Here is a 20,246-nt window from a genome sequence, read left to right on the forward strand (position 1 = left end):
ATGGGACGTTTTCACTTTCTTGAAATGTAGTTTTTGCAGTGCGTCTTTCATTTCCTTGTGGTCGACGTGGTGTCGTCTTCAATATTTGTCCAGGTCGGTGCTCCAATGTTACCAAATCCACAGAATGAAGTGAAAAAAGAGGTCACATTCAGTATTTTAACTCCAGACAATCAAACAATGTTTAAGTCGTGTTTATTTTGAATTTTGGAACCAACTGGGGGCCATTAAAAGCCTCTGGGCCGGACTTTGGACACCTCTGACGTAAGCAATACTTTTCACAGAGCTGATTGTTTCTTTATTGACGTATGCAGTCTTTAAAATGAATGATAAATGCAACAGACTGGGTACAGGATGTATAAACGTAGAAAACACATTTTACCTTCACCTAAAGCCAATTTTTGTTTGGAACTACCAGGTAATACGGATTTAAACCAAGGGAGCTGTTTAGTTTTGTGTCAAATTATGTAAGGTTTTCCTGCAAGATGACACTCTTGGCCCAGAGCGCAAAAAGAGGAACTGTAGGACCCAGCAGACCACTCTACCCGGGACTTCACCTGTTCTCGTGCACGTTGCTCTTTTTCTTTTTTCCTTTTTTTTTTAAACTTGGGAATGCTTACCACCGGTCCGTGATGATGACCCAAAACCTCACAGCAATGCTCAAGATCCACAGCCTGCTGGTCCTCACCGCGTCCCTCGCCGGCGCCTCGCTCGCCGAGATGGTGTTCCGCTGCCCGGTGTGCACCGTGGAGCGCCAGGAGCTCTGTCCGATGCCCAGCGAGCCTTGCGTGGAGATTGTGCGCGAGCCGGGCTGCGGGTGCTGCCCGGTGTGTGCCCGGCAGGAGGGCGAGACGTGCGGCGTGTACACTCCGAGGTGCGCCGCTGGCTTGCGATGCTACCCGACGCCCGGCTCGGAGCTTCCCCTGGAGCAACTGGTGCAGGGCCAGGGCCAGTGCCGGCGCATAGTAGACACCGACACTACGAGCCAGGAGCACCGGGAGCAGACCAGCGGTCAGTCCGTCCTTTGTCTGTCCTTCCAGCTTGGAATTCTTGATAAATGATCATGACAGCTGACCCAAACACCAGCAATATAGTTTTGAAACATGTCAAACCCGTACTGCTTTTATTTTAAATGCATATTCATGTGAACATGGGAGTTACAATGTCTTTTAGATGACTGTGCAATGATCACTCCTTGCACAGACATGTGCAAAGTGCACATGGGGCGTAGAAGACAGAAGAACAGCCTTCCCCCCCTTATAATTTGCCTTAAAACCAGCAAGCAAGGTAGTGGTCGGTATTCCCACAATCTGCCGTCCTTGGATGGCGGTATAGAAAACATCCCAGTGTTGATGTTGACGTTTCCTTGAGGGAGTGGAGAGAGCCGAGAGACAGCAGGAGGAATGTTGCATTGTTTGGAAAAGCTGGACTTTAGGCTTTGACCTGCGGTAATCACACACTGCGGTCTACCTAGAAAATGGGCCGACTCCAGTGAGACTAACGTGCTTTTGTGTTTGTACAAGGACAGGTCACCACCAAGAGGAAAAGTAAACAGCCTCATTAATTGGCTGATTCCAAGGCGCTCGGTTAATGAGTGTGCAGCGAAAGTTGCCGGGGTTGTGAGTCCTACTCGTTTTCAAATCTGTCCCTCGTCAGACTGACACATTTATTGCGGCGCCGGACTCCTGGAGCGGAACGAAACCCCTAGACAATCATTCGTTGCTTGAAAATCAGCCGTCATCATATAGTCTTTTATGTAACCTCACAAAGGCACCGGCTGATGTGTTGCTGGGTCAAAGGCGCTGAGCGAAGGGAGACGGTGTCGCTCGCTTCTGGCTAGGACGAGCACAACCTCGTCTTGGATGAGTGAATGAATGATTGCTGTTTAAAAAAAGGATATAAACTGTCCTTTTGGCTGATGATGACAAAATGTCATGGCAACGGCCTTTTGGAGCCTGAAAACGCAAACATTTGAGAAGGGCTGTCTCAGGGAAGAAATTCCTCAAGTAAAAACCCATGAGGGCAATTGGAGCGTTGCAGAATTTCATTCAGTTTAAATGAGATATACAGGAGTTCCTCGGTTTTTGACGATGCGATTCTAGAGTCTGTTGTGGCCCTCGGCAAAAATTCATAGGGGGCCCCTTTGCATAGCGCCACTGCTGTACAAGTTCAAAGTGTGTTCGCCCAAGGAGGCCCCTCACTGGGCTGGGGCCCCCAAGCAGTTGCCTGGCTTGCAAGCAGGCCCCTTTCTATGACAGATAGCCAGGCCTGTCACGGTAACCGATGAATCGATGAATTGAACGATAGGCTGGATGACAAGAGGGTTCACTCTGCATCTGTCTGGCGTATTGGTTATATAGTGGAATGAACGGAGAGAGTGGGCTCTCATCTCATTTCAGCCTCTTTGTGGAGGCGGGGCTATTAGCTACTTCATTTCTAAACAGAATGAACATGGTGAGCGCATGAACACTGACGACCCACACGGACATTTTTCTCAGCTGGGGGAAAAAAACTACTGATGGAGGTGCTGGGCAGCGGAGCCTTCGTCCCGACAGTCAACGCTTACCAAGGCGTTTGGTCTGCAAATATCAACAGAAACAGTGCAAAATGGTGGCTACATTGCAAAAACATACATACAGGCAACAAGCTAATGTCTCACACAGGTACACCTTACGCTATACTTCTGTACCATCTAGTGGTTGAAATGCGAATTACACCTCTCGAGACAATAATGAATGAAAAAAATGGTCTCAAAAAATGTTGCCGATAACATCGCACATCGACGATAATTTGTAGCACATTTACCGACTGTGACGGGCCTACAGTCCATTTTTAGTTGGAAGTGGAAGTTGGAACTCACGACTAAATGAACACCTAAATCAGTCACACTGTACAGAGAACACATGACATGCTTATAAAAATGATTGAATAGGAGCAGATCCTTTCACATGTTCAAGGATACCATCTTATCAATGGTACTCACGGCGTTGGAGAGGCTTGGTTGGTGTTTCTCTTGGTCGGTAGCTTTCCTTTTCTTTGTAGCACTGCTATCGGGCGAGCCTCCCTTGCGCTTGGGACACGTGACGAAGGGCGTTGGCGAGGCAGAGCTGTCCTTCGTCAGTGTCGCTACAGGTGGTCCTCGGTTTGAATTAAAATTAAAAAAATTGTGGGCTGTCAACACAAAGCTTGCTCGAGAACTAGTTACAGCGGAGGAATACACTATGTGCGTCTTAAGCTTGTGTGCCTGGAAAGTGAACGTTAAGTTGGTGTTGCAAGAGCTAGGGAGAACAATGCACCTGTTGTGTACCTGCCTCTTGTCCCAGTATTTTTCCGTGAGTCACATCTAAGTGTTGTGCAACTCCGATTGTGCTATGTGAGCTTTTAGACTGAAAAGTTAATGGACCAAATCAAAAGGTGTAATAAGAATATCTAACAGAACCAAATGACTTTGGTCAAAACAAAGTTTTTAATGAATTTGTAGGAGTGTGTGAAACTGGAAGTCTGCTCCGAAAACAGCTTTTAGTTGCCGGTTGGAGTAACTCACAGTAAGACAACCAAAAAGACAGAGAGCAGACTATTAACTCATTCAGTACCAGGGAAGTATTTAGAATCCCGAACGTAATAATATACCTCTTTGACGCTTTTTTTTGGCGCGAGTGGCAAAAAGAGGAGATGACGCAACTCTCCAGTAATGCATTTCATTTCCGAGCACTTTTAAGCCATACTAACGGCCACAAGGTGGCAAAAGCGCATTTCAAATTAAGTAGTAGAAAGTAAATAGTAAGTACTTCATTGTGTTATATTTGTAAATAAATTGTTATTTTGATGTAAAACCCTTTTTTGTGTTGTTTATGTTGTGGTATAGTAGTTTAGATATTTGAGCTGTCACAAAAGCAACAAATAATTGTGTCAAAGTGAATGTTATGCGTCACAAAAAGCTTTTTTAGTTGGGAACTGAAACGTACTTTTTCTAAAGAAGGGAAAAAGGTAGAAACAAACGTTTTTGTCCTGATGACAGACGGGAGTCTAACCTGCCTTTTGGTAGGTTCCATGCTTATATAGTCATAGAACACAATATTCAGTGTGCCTTGAATGATAAGTCAAAATCGTCGATACTGAAGGGGTTGTTAGGATGGAATGAGTTAAAGGTCACAGCCAACACTCTGCCTTGACCTTTTGATTGTCGTCTAGCAGCAAGGGGAAACGTGAAGGACGAAACACAGCCAGGGAAAGACAGGGTACCTTATAGAAGAGGCTTCAGTATGCGTTACACGTTTTGCTGTTGTGTTTTTAGTCGGAATTTGGCCACGTGGTGGGAACAATGTTGTGTGCATCAGTGCTGCTGGAAGTGGGAGGCAGAGTGGAAAGAAACAGCGGTCCCATCTGAAATAACATTGTTAGCTAACATGGAGCATTCCTGTGCACCTGCGGGGGCGACCAGACGAGGACTGCAAGACTGAAATAGCCCGGAGATAATCCCCCCAAAAAACCTCCAGCCCGGCCGGGCTTCTCCAAAAACAGTGCCGCAGACCCCAGCCCCCATCGACCAGGGCGGCAACTGTACGTGTAGCGTTGCCAAGAATCTCCTTGTGCTTGTGTTGAGAACCAGAATAACTTTTTACCCCGCCCCCCCCTTTTTGGCTGGTTTAAGACTTTTGTTTGAAATGCTGCTGCTGCAGTCCAAGCATCCTTGAGAAAGACGCTTGACCAATGGTTGCACTTCATGCTGGGATGAAGTATTCTAACATGATGTGACAAATAAAAGCTTGCAGAGTATTTTAGACGTAGAAAAGATGTGTCATATTTTTGAGGTGAAGACACCTTCTGCAGAATTCAGCTGTCTATGCGATGTGTTTCACATCATAAACATGAAAATCCTTTCTGTTCGCTTGAGATATGGCACATACACCTCTTCACAGTGATGCTGCAATTCACACATGCTTTGCAGCAACTTCACCATGAACCAACTGGGCCTGACCTGAGCCCGAATGCTGTTGATTATTATTTCTCGATTGCTCTGCTGACCTTGAACATTGGGCATGACACCTGTGGCCTTTGTGCCATCTGCGAATCTGTAATGGATCTCATATACAAAGAAATTCATTGTCTGGAGATTAATTGAAGCAGTAGACTGGAGAGTTGGCCAGCTCTCATGTTCATACTGCTGATCCCAGCCGACCGAGGAGGGGCAAGAGGGCTGGGGTACCCTCTGTGGCTGGATACATACGCATGCACAAGAACAACAAAAAAAGTCGCTGCCGTTGTACTCAAGGACTCATGCTGTGCTGTAACTTTGCCCGTCCCCCAGCGAGCCTGGGCCGTGCAGTGGGGCCAACTCGCCCTGGTGAGGCGCGCTGGCTGTCATTCATTATCTCACGGGAGAAGCGATCGCATCTATGAATTGTCTTTCCTTTTGACTTGTCCTAATTACGTGAATGAATGTATTGTTAAAAGTCCCCCGTCAACTGCCCTGCCGTCAAATCATTAGTCTTACCCTAAAAGTATTTTGCCCGCCCATTTTTTCCCCACTTTCTTTTATTGGATGGACTTTTATTGGATCTTTTATTGGATTCGGGACCTGACTCACAGTGGCTTGTCACAAAAGCCAACAATTTTGTTGGTCATGCTGTGTCATGAAAATTTCAATTCAGCAACACCTTGGTTGCATTATTTTTAATGCTTTGAAGAGATTTTTTCATAACCATCTTCAATTCAACAAAAAAAAGGATCGGTACCGGATCGGATTGGACTATAAAAAAATCGAATCGGAAGCCAAAAAATGTGGATCGGGACATCCCTAATAATTAACATTACCGGAGCCCTCTAGACATGAAATAACACTAAATACACTTGTATTACCCAATATTGTAGACATAATAAGAGAAAACAAGCCATTTAAAATATGAATAAGACATAATATACGTATCATATATTATGTTCCTTGTTCTTTTTTTTTTTTTACTTCCTGTTCTATACAGTACTTCCTGCATGTAATGTAATGACCTTAAGGGCATTGTTATTGTGTTACTGTGCTCGCTTGTGTTGCTGTAAATGTGTTCCGGTGCTAGGGGGGCTGATTTGGGGGCAGATAGGAAGTGACATCAGGGGATGCCTTGTTATAGTCAAACAAGTTTTTAGGTATATTAGACTGTATATAGAAATTGGTTCCAGATCTGACTGCGATAAGTGAATTTGGAAGTGAAGTAGGATTCCTTATTGATAAATGGAATAGTTAGAGTATAGAAAACCTGTTTACAACCTTCTAAATACTACGTTTTTTAACATTTATAGAGCCGCCTAGGCATGAAATAACACCCCTACGGTCACCATTACACTCGTATTACCCAATATAGTAGACATAATAAGAAAAATGAAGACATAAATAAGTCTCGTGCTTGTGTGTATTGCTGTAAATCTGTTCTGGGGTAGGGGAGCTGAGTGGGGGGTGAACAGGAAGTGACATTGGAGGTTTAGAGGTGAGTTTTAGCTTGGTGTGGGTTACTGCTGCTACAGTAGCCCCTGTTAGGGATTATCTTGCCTGTTGCGACACCATTCAAACCTGCAATAAAAGCCTGTTGTTCCGGCAAACAAGTTTGGTGCTTGTGTGTCTTATAGTGGCATTACTGGCACCTACTGACCAGTGTGGAATACCACATTTCACAACATGTCTTTGAATGCGTCTACCATATAGTCAGAAAAATGTTGTGGCTTTTACCCTTTCCAAATGGTGAGTTCATGAGTGGGGGTTCCTTACGAGACACTTGCAAGGATTGTGGACATTTTTTTTTACCTGAAAATATTATTTATTTTTAGTTATTACTCAATAAAAAATGCACTGACTGTGAGTTACCAACGCGTAGGGTGCTTTGTTTGGGCACTCAACTTCGTGGAACGGTACAGTACAGGGCAAACCCAATCATACGAAAACTGGGGCATACAGTACAAAAACCAAGGTTTGACTGTATCCCTACACCCTGACTCGCATATGCTTTGCAAAGGTTCTGCTTTTGTGCCACTGACTTTTGACTAATCACAGTGCAAAACCAAACCTACGGTGTTGGACTCCGCCAGGGCTGCCCTTTGTCACCGATTCTGTTCAGTACTTTTATGGACAGAATTTGCGTTGAGGGGATCCAGTTTAGTGGCTGCAGGTTTGGATCTCAGCTTTTTGTAAATTATGTGGTCCTGCTGGCTTCATCGATCTCGATCTGTGATCTTCAACTCTCGCTGGATCAGTTTAAGTAGGCCTACCTCAGGGTCTTGTTCACGAGTGAGGGATGGATGGAGTGCAAGATCGACAGGCAGATGTGGACTCTGCATCAGTTTGTTGTGGTGAAGAGGGAGCTGAACGGAAAGGCAAAGTTCTCAATTTACCGGTGGATCTACGTTCCTGCTCTCACCCGTGGTCATGAGCTTTAGGTAGTGACCGAAAGGACAAGATGGCGGGTACAATCGGCCGAAAATGAGTTTTCTCCATAGGGTGGCTGGGCTCTCCCTTAGAGATAAGGTGAGAAACACTGTCATCCGGGAGAAACTCTGAGTGGAACCACTGCTCTTCCGCATTGAGAGGAGCCAGATGAGGTGGCACGGGCATCTGGTCAGGATGCCTCCCGGGTGCTGGTAGGAGGCGTCGCGGTTGACCCAGGACACGCGGTAGAGAGGGAGGCATCTGGGAAGCATCCTGACCAGATCTCCAACGTGCCACCTCAAGTACACGTTGGAGAGACTAAGTCTCTCAACTGACCTGAGAATGCCTCTGGATTTGCCTTGAGGAGCTGGACGAAGTAGCTGGGGAGGGGGAAGTCTGCTTACACTGCTGTCCCCACAACCCAACCTCGGATAGGCGCAAGAAAATGGATGGATGGATGTTGATTGTACCTTGAAAAACAGACAAGATCTCCTCCTGAACCTCCTTTATGACAGTGTTGTATGCTTTTGTTTCGTCTCTCCTCCGGCAGATGAAGCAGTTGAACTGTTGCCTGAGCCAGGCCTGAGCGATGTCAACATACCCAGTAAGGATACCGCCTGGATGGGACCCAAGGAGAGCGCTGTACGACAACATCGTCAGGAGATGTTGACAAAGATGAAGACCAACAAAGTGGAAGAGTTAAAACCTTCACGGCCCAAACAGGTGAGGCCAAGCTAGGAATTGAAGTTCTAGGCCTGAATTTATGAAACTATGGTCATGAGCTTTGTGTCGTGACCGAAAGAACGAGATTGCGGATACAAGCGGCTGAAATGAGTTTCCTCCGTAGGGTGGCTGGACTCACCCTAAGAGATAGGGGGAGGAGCTCAGTCATCCGGGAGCGGATCAAGAACAGAACCGCTGCTCCTTCACATGGAGAGGAGCCAGTAGAGGTGGCCCGGGCATGTAGTCTGGATGCCTCCCGGACACCTCCCTGGTGAGGTGTTCTGACCATGTCCAGCCGGGACAAGGCCCCGAGGCAGACCTAGGACACGCTGGAGGGATTATGTCTCACAGCTGGCCTGGGAACACCTTGGTATCTTCCCGGTGGAACCGGAAGAGGTGGCCGGGGACCAGGAAGTCTGGACTTCCCTACTGATATTGCTGACCCCGCGACCTGGACCCGGACAAGTGGGAAAAAAATGGATGGATGGCCTGAATTTACATCAACCTATTTGTTAATTGCATCCAGACTTGACTGTGATGAGAGAATTTCTGGAAAGTAGGATTCCTTATTTATAAATCGACTATTTTCATAGTTTTTCAAAACCCGTGTAAGACAATATAAATATGTTTTTTTAAACATTATTACAGCCCTGTAGACATGCAATAACGCCCCTATAGTCACCTTTACACTCGTATTACCCAATATAGTAGACATAATAAAAGAAAATAAGACACAACATAGGCTCACACATGTTAACTATAGCTTTTGATGTGCTGGTGTGCAAAAACCTCTGAAACAGCTGAGCGGAGATGGACGTTGAAAGAATGAAATGAACAATGAACGACTCTTTGTCTTGTTTTGGCTGCAAGACTCAGTGTCAACAGGAGCTGGACCAGGTGCTGGAGCGGATCTCCAAGATGCCCTTCCGAGATAATCGCGGTCCCCTGGAGGACCTTTATGCCCTGCACATTCCCAACTGCAACAAGAGGGGGCAGTATAACCTCAAACAGGTGACCAGCGACAAAAGTGACACCTAAACATTTTTAAGTTGTAAGCATTTGATATGTTCTCTTTTCAGTGCAAGATGTCTCTCTATGGTCAGAGGGGCGAGTGCTGGTGCGTAAGCCCCCACACAGGCCGACCCATCCCAGCAGCCCCCACTGTGAGGGGCAACCCCAATTGCAGCCAGTACATCCCAGAGCTGGAGCTGGAGCTGGCCAACATGGAGCAGATTTAATAATCATCCTTTTTAAAAACCCTAAACTAAACTAAAAGGAACTGTAAAGCACATGGGTTAGGGTTAACTCTCGGTTGTTTGTTAACTCTCTCAGGTTAACAAACAACAACAACAATGAGTAAGCTATCTATAATCTTTCTGAGTGTCTCTAGTGGATGTCTTAGTCACCAAAAAGTGTTAGAAACCAGCTTGCTGAGTAGGATCAATCCTGGAGTAGACGGGAGCATCATTTTTGCTTGTAGATGTGTGTTGACCAATGAGCAATAAGTGTCAGTGAAGTTGAACTTGCAGTTGTTTAGACTGAGAGAGAGTGTGACGTTAAACTAAACACACAATAAAAAGGTTTGTAGACTAAATTGGCTGCTATGGTTTTTGTTTTCTAGATTTGAGAGGTTCTGTTTTGAAAATCAAAGCGCTCTCCCCTTCCCCTCCCTCTTGCTTCCTCAGCAGACATGCTGTCCACGCAGGAACAAGATGGCTACCGCGAGCGACCGACACATCACTATCGACATGTGTCGGTGGCGAACGAACCGGGTCTAAGAGCCGGCTCTGTGAAGTGAACGACAGGAGCCGGTTTGCGTCGTTAGGAGCCAATTGGGAGCCAATTGGGAGCCGGTTAGTTTTTCCGTCTTCTTTTTTTTTCTGTTCAAGGCGAATGTCATTGGTCAAGATGTGTGGCTGCGTCGCTGTGTCCACACTGAGCAGGGGGAGGGGTGGGGTTAAAAACGCCTTTGGAGCCGATTTGTCTATTGAGAATAGTCTTTGTTTTTATAATATTATATTTTTGTAGCTGTTCATTGAGGTTTAAATGAATCCATTTAAATAATAAACATTTGATATCATGTATTTTTAAATTGGTAATTCATTTTACACAATACACATCATTTGAGAATAAATTAATTTAAAACAACAAAACATCTGGGGAGCCAAAAGAGCCGTCACTTTTTAGTGAGCTGAGCCAAAAGAAGTGGATCTGGGAAAAAAAAGAGGCGAAATTTACATCACTACACAAGAGAAGGTAAAAATTGTGTTAATTTTTTGGAAAAACCTTCAAATTATGTAATTTAATTCGGATTTAGTTTTGCAGTGCAGTGGCGCGTGCCATTCAGAAAAGGTTCATGAGGCGGAGGGCTGGCCACGTAATTGCAATTCTCTACCAAAACGCTGGGGGGCAGCGTTTTCCTGAGAATGCAGTCATTTAGTTTCATGTGTCGTATTAGTAGTGAACAATGGCGACCCAAGTGTTATTCAGATCTTAAGCAGAGATATCAGTGGATAATAACGCTTGACACTTTCTAACATTTGAAATCGTAATTAATTACTGCAAAACAATTTTAACAGTAGTAATAACATGGTCCATGTAAGTAGCATCAATAAGGTCTTTCTGATTTTAGACATTTACAATCAAGAGGTGAAAAACCACAAAAAACTCAAGAGTACAGGATTTTTATTTAAATAGTGATTTGTCTTACAAAAACTGAGTACATCAACGACACGCATGATAAATATTTCAACAGTGCTCACATGACTGACTCGTTTGTATGGACAGGATCTTTCCTGGGGAGGAACGAGCTCATTAACGCCTGTTATCAAGTCAAGAGTCCGACTAAGTAGGTTCAACATCAGCACTGGCTTTGTCTGCCAGTGGTGCCACGCAACCGCATGCAAATGGCAATTCAAAGTGGTATGCGGCCAAAGGCACTTGGATTTCCATATGAACTCGGCGGCCGCACGTGTACAGCCAGGCGCCGTCACCCGGGCCTTATTTGCCTGTGCCCGTGGCGCCGACGGACCGACACGGGCCACACCAGACCTTTGCATACCATTTGTGTGCAAGAGAGTGATTTTCGGAGAAGGGCACGGCACCTACACATTGCACACGAACACCGACTGCACACACGTTTACAGAAAAGTTGACGGCCTTTTAAAAACATTTGACGTTACAAGGAGGCGTATTCGACTCGTGTTGTGAAGACGCTGACTGACAAACATTCACACGTTCGCTTCACTACACCGTGAGTTTGGCTTGTTTGGGAAGGCTGAACCAACGTACACAAAATTGATTGAGTTGTGTCAAATATTTTGCCTATTTAAAGATAATAATGCCCAGTCTTGATGACATCATAACACAGTAAGACCCCAGTTCTCATGAGTCACTCACTGAAGTAAATCGGGTACTTGGTTCACTCGTCACTAACCTTGCACATGCCCAACAAAGTCCCCTCCCCCAATGTATCGGGTGCACAATTCAATCGAGTCACAGGGATCATGCACATAATCTTGTACATGTTCCTGAACGTGACATTCGAGTCTTTGTTGAGCACCTGCTATCCCCCAGTGACACTTGAATCTTCGTCAAACACCCGTGAGTCAATAGAACACGAGTCTTCATCAACCCGTGAGTGAATGAAGCTGGGGTCTTCTTCAACCCGAGTCAGTGAGACTCAAGTCTTCGTCAAACATCCATGAGTCAATGAAACTTGAGTCTTTTTCAGCCTGTGCATCAATGAAACTCGAGTGTTCGTCAACCAGCGAGTCAGTAACACTCATGTCTCAGTCAACCTGTGAGTCAGTGAAACTAGAGTCTTCGTCAACCCATGAGTCAGTGACACTATAATCTTCGTCAACCCGTGAGTCAATGAAACTCGGGTCTTTGTCAACTTGTGAGTAAGTGAAACTTGAAACACCGGTGGGCCAATGAAACTCGAGTTTTTATCAACCCGTGAATCAGTGAAACTCGAGTCTTCATGTGAAACTCAAGTCTTCTTCAACCCGTGAGTCAGTGAAACTCGGGTCTGTCAACCTGTGAGTAAGTGAAACTTGAAACACCGGTGAGTCCATGAAACTCGAGTTTTTATCAACCTGTGAATGAGTGAAACTCAAGTCTTCATGTGAAACTCAAGTCTTCAACCCGTCAATCATTCAAACTCGAGTCTTCATCAAGCACCTATGAGTCAGTGAAACACAGGTCTTCGTCAACCCGTCAGTCAGTGAGACTCAAGTTTTTGCTGGGAACCCGTGAGTCAACAAAACTCGAGTCTTTGTCAACCCGTGAGTCAATGGAACTCGGGTCTTTCTCAACCTGTGAGTAAGTGAAACTTGAAACACCGGTGAGTCAATGAAACTCAAGTCTTTGTCAACTCATCGAGCACCCATGAGTCAACCCGTGAATCAGTGAAACTCAAGTCTTCATGTGAAACTCAAGTGTTCTTCAACCCGTGACTCAGTAAAACTCAAGTCTTCATCAAGCACCTACGAGCAAGTGAAACACAGGTCTTCGTCAACCTGTGAGTCAATGAAACTCGAGTCTTTGTCAACTCGTGAGTCAGTTAAACTGGAGTTTTTGTTGCTCACCCATGAGTCAGTGACACTCTAGTCTTTGTCAACCGTGAGTCTGTGAAACTCGAGTCTTTGTCAACCTGTGCGTAAGCAAAACTTGAAACACGGGTGAGTCAATGAAACTTGAGTCTTTGTCAATTCGTTGGGCACCCAAGAATCAGTGAAACTCGAGTTTTCATCAACCCGTGAGTCAATGAAACATGAGACTTTGTCAGCCTGTAAGTCATTGAAACTCGAGTCTTTGTGAAACAACCGCGAGTCTTCATCGAGCGCTCGTGAGTCAGTGAAACTCAAGTTTTTGTCAACTCACGAAACAGTAAAACTCGAGTCTTCTTAGAGCCCCAGTGAGTCAGTGAAACAGTGATGTGCCGGGACCGCAAGGAGAAAGGAGAGTGGATTCGAGGCAGGGACTAATACATTTGTGCCAGTTAGACTATCAGGTGCACGATTTGTGACGTTACTTTTTTCATTTTAGCAAGCGGTTGCGTAACTGGATGAGTTAACAGAGATGAGTACTGTAAATCCTGATTCAGTAAAAAACTTGTGACTCGCACACCCTTAAAATATGACACAAATCCTCCCACAGGAGCCGAATCACATTTAAAACATGTAAATGAATCAGACTCAATGTACAACATGTTTTCAATAGTACACACATATATGTGTGTGTGCATGTATATGTCTATAATCTATGGATATAGAGAGTATGAACACAGTCATTGGGGAGCCACAGTTACGTAACCTATAAAAAAGTGCATCCCTTTTAAAACAACGACAGTCCATCGCATGACCAGACTCTGCGATGCACCAAAGTGGTCATCAATCGTGTGTCGGCTTGACTCGAGCTCACTCATTTCTGTTGCTGGCGCTGTCCAAGTCTTTGCATTGCAAGTCCCCGCCGGCGTAGTTGATGCCCGGGATCTTGGCGCCAAAGCGGTCCACGCACCAGCAGATTCCCCTCCGGCGACCCCGAGACGGCTTGCACTGTCAGGGGAGAGGTGAGAGGTCGAGGTTGACATACTCTGTAGGACGTCCCGATAGACCCGTACCAATAATAATGGGAGGAGGGGTTACTAGACAGAACATTAACTACAATCACGGTGCATACTCAAAAATGACAGTACTATATGTAACAGGTCAGTCACCACACGTTGGGCAAACACTACGACTATGGGGAATAATAAACAACTACGTGAACTATAAACACGTAACTTTATCAGCTCGCTGATGCTGGGAAGCCAGAAGCACGGCCAGCGATGCTGTTTAAGAGGAAGCACTGCCAGGGGTCTGACGGCAGAGAGTGGGCAAGAGAAGCCTCCGTTTTGAAGAAATGTTTATGTTCTGAACGGTTATTAACAAAGATATAGTGTATATACTGTATAGGAACTTGACACTTGCCACTACAAACGTGCTGTATTCTGTCTTATTATGCTGTACATGCTATGATTTTTTTATTATTTATAAATTATTGCTGACTTGAGGTGAATGGGAGGGATTTTTTTCAAAGAAATTGCTTTTGGCAAAAAAAAAATGCACAAGCGTGCGACCTCCCGCGTATGATAAATGTCAGTCTATCGAGAAGAAATGCAGGAACATGCGGGAGAGCGAACGGCGAACGCAAATGTCAACGCAAATGCGAGGAGTAGAGCGCGAAAGTACCTGTTTGCGCTTGAAGAAGCCTTTTTTGTCACAGTTAGGGATGTACAAAGACAGAGCCAAGACCCGGGACGTGTCCTTCATGCTCTGAATGAGGTGATCCAGACGTCTCCTGCAGGGGCCCTGTGCATGCGCAGACACGGCTTACATTGCTTGTACATGCCCTCCAGTTTACACTCAGCATTCAACATACACTGAACATCTTCAACTCTCTGTGTTGTTGTCAGCTGCTTTGTTAGAATTGGTTCAGGTTGTCAAATAAAGGCTGGAGCGCAAATGTAGAATGTGTGGCGATTACGTACAAACTCAGGCTCCATTTTCTCCAGGCCGTGAAAAGGGAGGTCCAGGTTGCTGCTGGCTCCCACCCTGGCGAGCTGCTTTTTGCGTTCCTTGGCCTGCTTCATTGCCTGGGCCTTCCGACTGCTGATGTGATCCCGTCCATATATGGGCACCTTGGTTTGGGGCATCATGGACTCTGGCACATCATCTGTTAGACAAGACAGAGAAAGACAAACATCAGCCACAAATTACAGAGAACGTAGGCTTAAAATAGCAAATTGTACCAATTATTACCAACAACTTTATGTATACTTGTATAAGCATTTTTGTACATCTCTGCCAAACCCTACCTCTGTTCATAAACACCATATGAGCGTCTGTGAGCTTATAAACTGATGGCACCGGTGCCGACGTAAACGGTAGTAACCAGACCACAAAACTGAGCAAAACAAACCCCTCTGCTTTCCTTTCTCCGATGTCGTATTAATGCACGCTATCAGCTGACCATTTTTGTGTATGTGATGACAACGGCTGCGACCCTCGCATCTTCAGCCTGTGTGGAACACATACGTAAAAAAAGATGACGGCGACGTCGCGACGGATGCATCTTCACAACACGTTTCCCATCACCAAAATCCGACCACAAATGGGCTCACGGGCTCAAGTGCGTGGTAAATCACAGATGAACTACACTGCTGGTGGGGATGTCACACAACCTCATGTCAAAAAATCCAAACTATCCCTTTAACGCACAACAGCAGTGCTCAGTTCCAGTACCGCATACACATTTCGCTGTCACTGTCCACACCCGCAACACGCCTCCTTATTATCCACCAATCACGGTCACGGCGAATGTCACAAAATTATGAAAAAATAAAAAGGCTTTGTTTGTGGACAAAATCCTTTTACCGTTTAAGCATTGGCACTGTTTCAAAAGTACCGGTTTGGCATTGGATCATATGTAAATGATACCCAACCCATCACTTCTGGTATATATCCCGTTAAGCCACTGCTGGATGATTTCCAGTGCTGTGTCACGCATAGCAGCATTTCCTCCATCTCATTGTGCACATAAACCTCTGTCTTTCTGCACTGACGTGCTCGCTAAGCTACTAAGCTAACAGGGTGGTGAAACAAGGTCACTGACTTGCAGCAAAACCATGCTTAGCCACCCAAGCCACCGCCCCTCCCAGGATGATGCCATAGAACACAGTGATGTCATCCCTCCAGATAATGACTTCTTGGAAAAAAAGGTTTCCTGCTGACACAGTTCTCGCTCTCCCTCAGGAAAAAAAAAAAAAAAAATCAAGAGGCATGATCTGCATCGCAAATCCAATCAAGTCGTCGCTTGCTTATCCCCTCCTAATCCGACCTGTGCTGACTGATCATGTTTTTGCAAACTTTTGCACGGCGTTCCTTGCGTGTGGATTGTCACACACGATGTCGTCACAGAGTGCAGGATTAGTGGTCGGTTGCGCACATGCACTTGCACTCCCCGGTTACCTCCTGCGCGATTCTGCATAACACTTGATTTTCTTGGTTAGAATTGAGATCACAATTCTCTGGGACGAGTCAAATGCACGGACGGGTAAAAAAAAAAAAATCTGAAAATTCATGGGATCGCTCCTCCGACAAGCTGATGAATGCTTCCCTGGCTGGTGAGGCACGCTGGGCGTCGGACAGAGTGAGAGTCCTTGTGGAAAATAGCAGCATTTGTTTGTGATACAACAGCTTCTTAAAGGGATAGTTTGGATTTTTTGACATGAAGTTGTATGACATCAGCGTCAGCAGTGTCGTCCGGCGGGAGACAAATATAACGCCGAGCGATTTGTGAGGCCTGATTTTTTTCATGGAGGCATTTTTGTGACGCAGATGTATTACTCTTTTGAACGCATATTGTTTTGAGAAGCGAAACTCCTTACTTCTGTAACCCCAGCGACTACCTGGAACTACACCGAAATCCGGCCAGAAGTGGACTTAGGGGACCAAGTGGGGGGTTAGTCGCTGTTGGTGCACTACACTGCTGACGGGGATGTCATACAACTTCATGTCAAAAAATCCCAACTATCCCTTAAGTAAAGTGTTCAAAAATGGTCAGTACAGTCGAACATCGGTTTTGGAATGCTCCAATTTTTGTATGATTCGGTTTTCGACAAAAAATTCATCCAAAATTCTGCCTTGGTCATTGTACATGGTTTCGTATAAACCTTTGGTACGTTGAATCTGGTGGTAGTAATGAAGATGTGGACGGACGATACGCCCAACATTGCTTGTTTATTCATCCATCTTGGATGAGACACCCAACGCCAAATCTCCCGATACTCCACAATACAGTACCACGGTGTCCTGTAAGGCACATTCATTTGGCAAACTCAAATGAGAATGTTACACAACTGGTCCGTTTGCCACATTGACAGTAAGTTCCATCCTGGCGAAGAAAGAAGAAATCAAGGACGCTGATGTTGCAAAAAAAGGTAAAGATGTCCATCCCCAGGTTCTACAGACAAGTTCTCTAATCTGATCCCTGCTATTCCGACACCTGCTTATGTGGACCTTGGAGCACCAAGCAAAGAGGAGATGAACTGGACACTCTCACCATCCGTTGCTGCAATCCGTTGCTCCAAACTGTGTCTGGAACGGATTGGATTTGAATCCATTGGATTTACATTTTTTCCTCAGGGAACAATTGCTGAGGTCTTCGTCCATCCATCTTCTTCCGCTTATCCGATATCGGGTCGCAGGGGCATCAGCCTAAGCAGGGAAGCACAGACTTCCATCTCCCCAGTCACTTCGTCCAGCTTCTCCTGGCCGATCCCGAGGCATTACCAGGCCAGTTGACAGACATAATCTCTCCAACGTGTCCTGGGTCTTCCCCGAGGCCCCGAGGTAGGAACATCGATGGATTGGTAATTTGAAAGCTTTGCCTTTCGGCCCAGCGCCCTCTTCACCACAACAGACCGATGCAGAGTCCGCATCACTGCAGACCCTGCGCCAATCCATTCCATCCTTCCGTCACTCGTGAACAAGAGCCTGAGGTACCTAAACTCCTCCACTTGGGGCAGGATCTCCTCCCCGACCCGGAGATGGCACTCCACCCTTTTCCGAGCGAGAACCACGGACTCGTACTTGGAGGTGCCGATTCTCATCCCAGCCGCTTCACACTCCAGTGAGGGTTGAAGGTCACGGCTCAATGACACCAACAGGACCAAAAGCAGATACCCAATCCTGCAGCCACCAAACCAGAACCCCTCAACGCCTCGGCTACGCCTAGAAATTCTGTCCATAAAAGTAATGAACAGAGGTTTTCATACATTTCAGTTTTTGTCTGACCTTTTGGAACCAATTAATAACAAAAACCGACGTACTACTGTATTCACAAATTAGAACGAGATCACGTTTTTTGTTTTTTCTGACCAGGAAAGGGGACGCTGCAAGCAGGCAGGCCATGCTTATCCAGCACTTGACTTTAGCGCCAGCCTGCCTGCATGCAGGCTCAACTAAAGGTGCTGGGAACCTGTCCTACCTGAGTGAATGCAGCCATGTTTAATGTTGCATTAAACACCTGGAAATTAATCTTGTCTCAAGTCTTTTGTGCCTTGTCTGTTCTCTAATATCCATCCTCAAGTTTCTGGGCCTCGGGCAAATCTCAGTTCACCCATACGGAGTGCAACAAGCTCGTTTACGTCAAGCGGGGAAAGACGAGAAGAGGCAAGAGTGGAGAAATGTGAGACATCAAGGTGGTACATGATAAAAGGCGTGCCACACCAAGTGGAGAAGAAAGACGAGACATTGTAGAAGATGGGATAAAATATGACTTCACACCTTGGAGGGTCACACAAAACTCGACACAATAGTCCCTAGCAGACACGGCGGCTGTCTCCAAGCCAATCGGGGGCCTCACGGGGCCCCACCTGTAATCTTCTCCCTTGTTTCATGTGGGCTACAGCCCCCCTGGGGCCATTGGCCACTCACACAAGACCTGCTGATTTATGGCTTTGACTCCACAAGTGCCTTTCAGGGTGAGATGACAGGTTGATCGGCCCCCATTGTTGAGTTCACCGGGTCACGGCGTGTTGGGGGCTTTTGAGTCATGTGTGCTGGTAATGACAGGTGTTGTCGGGCCATCTTTAAAGGAGGTGATGACTTGATCCATCAGCCTCGCTGGCTCCTAAGAGGTTGACACCTCAACTCATTATCCTCTCCTCCGCTGACTAAACCAGTTACTTTACATTGCTGCTTACATTGCACACCTTTTTCAACTGGAAAGAACCCACACAAGCACAGTGAGAACAGTGTTGCGAGAATTTTCATCAAAACAGCACCGCCGAGTACTGATTTCTGGGCTTTGTGGATTTCATTAAACGGAGGAGGAACGTCTCAATGCAGCTGTTTGTCTCCAGGAATAGTCTGTCTATGAAATGTGACCACAGCATCTCATCTATGAAGCAATCTAATTAGACTTTTGGTGCGGTCACATGACTTTATGAATAATTGCAGAGGGAGAGCGTGACCTTTCAAAAGCATACTTGTGACTGTGATGTTAATGCTAGGCGGCGAGCGCGCCGCAGGCCTACCTTTGGAAGGATGCAGCAGTTTGTACAACTTCTCGTTCCTGCACACGCCCCGGCCGTGCAGGAGGGCGTGCAGAGGCTTCTCCTCGCCGTTCTTGGGCAGGCATCGAAGTCCGCGTGTGCACGGCCCCGTGTACACGCCGCACGACTGCCCCTCCTCGAGCGCGCACGTCAGGCAGCAGCCGCAGCCCGGCTCCTTCACCACCTGGCATCCCACCGGCACCGGCGGACACATGGAGCGGGCCTTCTGGTCGCACGGCTCGCACGGCACGTAGGACGCGCCGCAGCCGGTGATGCTCAGCAAGGGAAGCACCAGGAAGGGGACGCTCAGCAGCATGTTGCACGGGGTGATTATCAACTGGAGAATCCTGCGTGTACTGGAGATTGGAGTCCGAACATCAAGCGAGCCTTTATTGCATCCACAGGTGTGCAGAAAGATGTCACCGTATCCGACGCCGTGCAGAGTCCAAAATGTACACCCCCTTCAACTTTCAGTAAAAAATGATGCACGTATCGCATAGATTCCCCTCCTCCAACTGCGAGCAAAAAACTGTCCAGGCGAGAAAGACCGCGCCTGTTTCCCCCCCGCGTCGCTCCCTCTTCTGCTTCCCTCCGTGCGTATGTGGGCAGAATGTGTAATCTGTGGCTGGCGCTGAGCTTTCCTTAAAAAAAAAGAAGCAGCCAGAGGCGAAGCCTATAACGATGGGGATGTCAAACACGGTGCGGAGGGGGAGGCGCACTTGTCAGGCGTGCGCGCTGTGATGCTGATTCTGCAGGGCGGGTGCTGGCATGCCTTCAGATGTGCCAGATAGGAAGATGATGATGTGACTGAGGGCGACTCAGCACGGACCACCTCCCCCCACTGATGTGCATCAACACTCGCTTTCCCAACATGAAAGGAAAGCAAAACACATGTTAATGTGTTGAAATTAGAGATGCTTCATATTGCCTTTCTCAGGGGCGTATTTAGTCATTTGGGGGCCCAAGGCAAACCTAGTCACTGGGGCCCTCCACATCCTTCTTGAATTTTTTTTT

At 46.4% G+C, this 20,246-nt stretch overlaps 2 protein-coding genes across 2 annotated transcripts; one reads left to right on the forward strand and one right to left on the reverse strand.

Annotated features, from left to right (window-relative positions):
• The first annotated feature begins 362 nt into the window (after positions 1-362).
• igfbp2a (insulin-like growth factor binding protein 2a) lies at positions 363-9,722 on the forward strand. The gene is made up of 4 exons (XM_054795924.1): positions 363-1,008; positions 7,956-8,128; positions 8,999-9,139; positions 9,208-9,722. Exons 1-4 carry the CDS (start codon positions 483-485, stop codon positions 9,364-9,366), a joined length of 999 nt encoding a protein of 332 aa, XP_054651899.1. The 5' UTR covers positions 363-482; the 3' UTR covers positions 9,367-9,722.
• Positions 9,723-10,796: 1,074 nt separating this feature from the next.
• Positions 10,797-20,011, reverse strand: igfbp5a (insulin-like growth factor binding protein 5a). Its single transcript, XM_054795937.1, has 4 exons — positions 19,215-20,011; positions 14,664-14,848; positions 14,365-14,484; positions 10,797-13,689 (listed from the first exon to the last, which is right to left on the reverse strand). Exons 1-4 carry the CDS (start codon positions 19,546-19,548, stop codon positions 13,552-13,554), a joined length of 777 nt encoding a protein of 258 aa, XP_054651912.1. The 5' UTR covers positions 19,549-20,011; the 3' UTR covers positions 10,797-13,551.
• Positions 20,012-20,246: the final 235 nt, after the last annotated feature.

Source organism: Dunckerocampus dactyliophorus, chromosome 1 (assembly GCF_027744805.1).
Source record: "Dunckerocampus dactyliophorus isolate RoL2022-P2 chromosome 1, RoL_Ddac_1.1, whole genome shotgun sequence".
Taxonomy (NCBI): domain Eukaryota; kingdom Metazoa; phylum Chordata; class Actinopteri; order Syngnathiformes; family Syngnathidae; genus Dunckerocampus; species Dunckerocampus dactyliophorus.

Coding starts and splice junctions, on each gene's coding strand:
- igfbp2a (XM_054795924.1), top strand. CDS start 483: ATGACACTCTTGGCCCAGAGCGCAAAAAGAGGAACTGTAGGACCCAGC. Junction 1,009..7,955: donor GCACCGGGAGCAGACCAGCG/GTCAGTCCGTCC, acceptor CTCCTCCGGCAG/ATGAAGCAGTTGAACTGTTG. Junction 8,129..8,998: donor AACCTTCACGGCCCAAACAG/GTGAGGCCAAGC, acceptor TTTGGCTGCAAG/ACTCAGTGTCAACAGGAGCT.
- igfbp5a (XM_054795937.1), bottom strand. CDS start 19,548: ATGCTGCTGAGCGTCCCCTTCCTGGTGCTTCCCTTGCTGAGCATCACC. Junction 14,849..19,214: donor ACTGCTGCATCCTTCCAAAG/GTAGGCCTGCGG, acceptor CTTGTCTAACAG/ATGATGTGCCAGAGTCCATG. Junction 14,485..14,663: donor AGAAAATGGAGCCTGAGTTT/GTACGTAATCGC, acceptor GCGCATGCACAG/GGCCCCTGCAGGAGACGTCT.